This window comes from Limulus polyphemus, unplaced genomic scaffold (assembly GCF_000517525.1).
Source record: "Limulus polyphemus unplaced genomic scaffold, Limulus_polyphemus-2.1.2 Scaffold77617, whole genome shotgun sequence".
NCBI lineage: Eukaryota > Metazoa > Arthropoda > Merostomata > Xiphosura > Limulidae > Limulus > Limulus polyphemus.
This window is the reverse complement of record NW_013743213.1, coordinates 408-5,810: the sequence shown is the minus strand read 5'-3', so window position 1 is coordinate 5,810 and position 5,403 is coordinate 408. Positions and strand designations below refer to the sequence as shown.

The window sequence follows — 5,403 nt, the reverse complement described above, 5'->3', positions numbered from 1 at the left end:
GTTACTTTACAACACAATTCAACAAAACGAATTATTCATCGGCTACTCTGTTATTGCAATACAATCTATGATAGTTTCACTTTAGAAATCGCCACTGTATGCTTTTTATGACTAATCTCACAATCAATCTAACTAACTCTATCTATCCTATATATATATATATATATACACATATCTATCCTATATATATACACATTTTGACGCGTATCTACAGCCCGACAGAGGCCTCGGACGTTCCGTAACTAGGAGATGTTATGATACAATATTATTCATGTAAAACAACAAGAAAAATTTAGAAGATTCTAGTAACATGGTACAATAATATAACAATCAGCAACTAATAAACTACACAACGTACGATTCTTAAAAAGTTAAATAAATAAAACTGAGATAAACTATTGCTTTTAAAAATAAATATACTTAACACTCACACTATGTAACTATCTAAATCGTAACTCACGTATTACACTTAAATGGAAACAGTCGTGTATATGTAACATTCCATCGAGAACCTGGATGTGCAAGGCTCCGAGATCTTCGATTTGCAACCTGTGAAGCCGATATATATGCGATCACGATGGACTTTTCGACATCTCTTGTTCAGTCAAATCAATATATCTACTCCAAAGACAATGTAATGACACTCAAAAATAGGTTTGATGCTGACAAGGAGAGTAGTGATAGTAGTAGTAGTAGTAGCCTTCCTCCAGATCAAAAGATAAAGAAAACGGTGTACACCATCAAACAGACAATGAAGAAAAGTCGCATAATTGAACTGGAGAATCTAAAAAGGTAATACGGCAACTCGACTACCATGTGTCTATTTGACTGCTCATAACTTTTTACTCAAATAAATTACCATCACATACATTGATATTTGGATACAGCAGATAATCAACTTTCCAAAGATGTATGTAACACATAATTACAGAACTTTCTTGTCCCTTACTCTGTCACCCGAAACCACAGCTAAGCCACCGTTTGATAAAGAGATTTTGTATAAAACAGGTAAATATTAATAGGATTCCAAACAGTTTGGTTTGATACAGTAGAACCTGCCAGTTGAAATATGGTAATGTAAAAAATATATAATATTTATTACGAATTGAAAAGAGAGTTAAGTTAGTTATAGAAAAGTGTAAAAACATATATTTTTTTACTGAAATTTTACTATGTTCTCCAGAAAGAACAATGATGGTAGGTATTCTAACAATGTTGATTAGTTATGAATGACAAACTCTTAGAAATGATGACAAGCAGAAAAGATACCAACAACTTCCTTCAAGACATTTTTATTGATTTGTACAATACACCTAACATTATCACTTACCAAAATTAAAAGAAGACGTAAACAACATTAAGTAATTTATTTTATATTTTCATGGATTCATACGAAAAGAAAATTACTCATCAATCACCCATTTTAATTTTAAAATTTTTTAAATGTTTAAACGTATTACAAACATTCATTTGAATATATCCATTGGAATACAATTAAAGTAAAAGTTGTAGAGTTGATTTTCAATACGTTAAGTATGTTTACAAATGTTTTGACAGAAAATATTTATTGGGGACCCAAATTAACTGGTCTAATTTTCATCTCTGTTTTTTTTAGAGAAACAGATGATCCTCCAAAGGTGTTCCAAGAAATACCATTCCAAGCTTTTGAAGCTTTACTAGTCTTATGGTACACTCCATTTAAGGTACTATGAACACAAGATTTAAACCACCATCCACCACCACCACCTTGATGGGTAGAACATTGTTTACTATATTCATCGTTATCTTGATCTTCTGTTGAGAATCTTGAACCATTGTGATACACCAATGAATCACCTACAGTAACATATTTAGAAATTATTATTTTACAGCCCATGATACTTAAAATGTTAATTTATATTTCGCTAATGTATTGTTGGTTACCAATTTAGAGTATCAATGGTAAAATACATTGGATTTAATACTTTTCCAGTGTAGTTTTGTACCAAGTTATATTATATACAGATCAATAATACATATATGATTAAGTTGATCAGAACATACAGTTCAACAATATTATTAACTTTACACAAAGTTAGATTTTAACATTGAACTATTCTTTCATCCAGCAACATTAATAATATTAATAAAATGTTCCAGTTTAATTAGTCATTTTAAATATTTCAGTTTGTAGTGTGTTTAACACTTTAATATATTTAACGATACTAAAATACAATTGGATTGTTTTTATCCTTATTTTATCCTATTAAAGACTTTCGATTAACTCTAGTTTAAAATGATTAAACGTATTGAAATAGAAAATGGATTGCAAATCCCTTGAATTTTATTTAAAATGAAGACTTAAATGTAATTTTAGGGAAATATAATAAATTTAGAATTATAAAGAAGACAAAAACTAAAATATCGAAAGGTTTGGAAAAAAGTATTCGTAATTATATCATTAAGATTAGCAAACTATCTCATTAGCCTCCATGTTTCTTTCTTGGACGGAAAACCTTTTTTATTAATTCTATAAGAAGTTTAAATTTATCTGATTATAAGATAGACATTTCTTTTAATACCCTTAAAATAAAATTATACAAATTCAAAGTAACATCAAATGATAAGACTTATTGACAACTTAGTAAAGTAGCCAAAGTAAGCCACCATAAAAATGTTCAGTTAATTATTAAAAAAAATGCCATAATAATGTATTAGCGGAACAGGAAGATTATTTTATTTGGAAAGCAGAAACTATATCCTAATGGATGAATCCAGAATTTTTCAAAATCAAATGGTTGAATCTTTAAGTAAAATTATTTTTATTAGACATTTATTTCAAATCAAAATTTACGATATTGAATAAAATTTAAAAGAGATAAAAGTAGAAGTAAACAGAAATAGATCCATATTGAGAATCTTTGTAAGCATTTATATTCTTGGTTTGATAAATCTACTAATACTTGGAAACATGTAATATAATTATTTCAATTGAATGGTATAAAAATACAATATTTATCAAACGTTATTTACAATTTTTTGAATTCGTATACTTTCATATTAAAGATCTCGTTACGGAATTAAATTAATCTCTATTAAAATGTAATCATTTTACAATAAATATTTTAGTAAAGGATATAAAACAAAAGTTTTGTATAGTGATAAATTTTAAACATAATATATCCATTACTATTTTGTACTCTAAATAATTCATAAAAGTGTTGAAGATGAGAAATTCCCTATTAAATCGTTACAACCTACAGTTGGTTTTAAATATAATAAACCAGTAGTACTTCTCCTTTTTAATAGAAGAAATGTATTCAAGTATTTGAAACTGAAGGAAATGATAATTTGCCTTCAAATGTATTATTACAAGTGTCTTAGAAATAATACGTTTTATCAGTAAGTAAACTCAAAACGAAATTATTAAGTTTCCATGTTATTTGAGAAACATAGATTCTAAAGTTGAGACTTCTTCAAAACTTTGACTGAGAGAAATAAATTTCTCAAACGCCATTTTAATATAACAGTATCCCCTCTTTTAATCGAACACGTGAGAACTGTGTTTTTAGTGTTTCCAATACTCTAATTAATTTAACAAATACGAAAATACGACAGGATTGTTTTTATCCTTATTGTATCCTACTAATGACTTTCGATTAACTCTAGTTACTCTTAATAAATTGACATGAATTACAAATGTCAAAAGAACCTTTCTTATTACAAGTTTTGTGTCACTTTTCCGAACAAGAAAAAAAGATAATCAAAAGAATAGTTCTATAATTAAACTAAACATTAACCTCCAGAAATTTCAAACTATATTTTTCGTTAAATGTGAAATGGAAAAAAAGATGTTAAAACTATCTTTACCTGCATCTCCACTGTATGGACCTAGAAACATCTGATATTTTCTTCTCTCACTCAAGACCAAGAAAAATGAATATTTAGCAAAGACTTTCTTCCCTGTGAAATTTTCTAAATCTATTCTAAGCTCCATCTCTCTATGGTTTGTTAAGGCAAATATTTTATCGTTTCCTGAAATATAAAGATTCAGTGTAATTTAACATAATTATAAAAAGAACAAGTGTACCATATTGTGACATATCTTCCAACTGATATTAAAAAAGAAAATCTAAATCATCTAGTTTACAAAAAATATTAATGAAAAATATTTTGAACAAAATACCATAAATATAAACTAAGAAATAATACATTAAATATCAAGATTACGTTCTATCAGCCAACGTGTAAAAATGTAAGTAATATTTTGAAATTTTAATGTTATCTAAGAAGGAAGAGTATAGAGATTCCATACACATTATACTTTATTATTGTAGAGATGGCGCGTATTGTTTTATGGAACATTTGAATCTTATCGTCTTCTTGATTAAACCGGTCCCGAAATTAAGTTTCATTTATAAAAATAATGTAATGTATTTTAAGAGTACTATTTTTCCATTCTCATTTCAGAGTTATCAAAATAATTTCACCTTATTTTTCAGTTTTAGTTTTTGGAAAGCATATCTACTAAACATTGAAAATATAAGAGTTTTCATGGTGCGTACATATTGTTAAATATCAGTTCGTCTTGTTAAAGACTGTTAAAACTTTTTGTATTCAACCTCTTGATGAGAAAATAAAGAATTTTACTGAATACTCATTATTTTTTTATTTAAACATGTTTACTTTCCACTGTGCACTTCGCTTCACAAATTATATAAGATGTGTATTATATGAAAATTATTGATATTTTACATCAACGTGTAGCGTATTGAAACTTTGCTTTTTCAATTCCACAATAGAATGATATAAGGTAAATAGATATAGAGTTTGCTAAACTGACTATCATAAGATTACATCTGAGTGATTCACTTGAAATATATCATAGGAAGTGCTAGGATTATAACATAGTTTGTAACTATACAGTTACAAAGAGAGGTTTTTAACCACATATACACACGTTTAAACACTTAAAATGTTTTCTATGTTATTTGAGAAAATTATACAAACCAAGCCAAAAGTCTTCTTTCAAAGAACCGAATCCTGCTCTGTACTGATACCACGGTTGGTTGAAATCCTGAGGTTCTTTATCATAGTAACCACGCCGTTGAATAACCTTCAAAATGAAAGGCTTTCTATTTGCATATAGAATAAACTGTTGAAATACTTAAATATAACTTTTATTAGATTGTTTTTAAAACTCACAAAAAAACTCATGTCAGTCTATAAGAGATTAGTGGATTACACCACTCTAAGTCATTAGAAAATGATTGGAGTGAGCAACCACATTTGTTGTTCAGCGAAACTGTAATCTGACATACGGAGAAAACAGGTGTAAGTTCAATACGAAAAGGACGTGTCCTATGTAGGTTTGTGAATGAATACAAAATACAGGAATTCAACGAAACGGAAGAAGACTGGAAG

At 27.8% G+C, this 5,403-nt stretch overlaps 1 protein-coding gene across 1 annotated transcript; it reads right to left on the bottom strand.

Annotated features, from left to right (window-relative positions):
* Window positions 1-1,276: 1,276 nt before the first annotated feature.
* On the bottom strand, window positions 1,277-5,149 carry LOC106477737 (angiopoietin-related protein 7-like). Its single transcript, XM_013938272.2, has 3 exons — window positions 4,990-5,149; window positions 3,850-4,014; window positions 1,277-1,836 (listed from the first exon to the last, which is right to left on the bottom strand). The coding sequence occupies exons 2-3, from the start codon at window positions 3,974-3,976 to the stop codon at window positions 1,565-1,567; spliced, it is 399 nt and encodes a 132-aa protein (XP_013793726.2). The 5' UTR covers window positions 3,977-4,014; window positions 4,990-5,149; the 3' UTR covers window positions 1,277-1,564.
* Window positions 5,150-5,403: the final 254 nt, after the last annotated feature.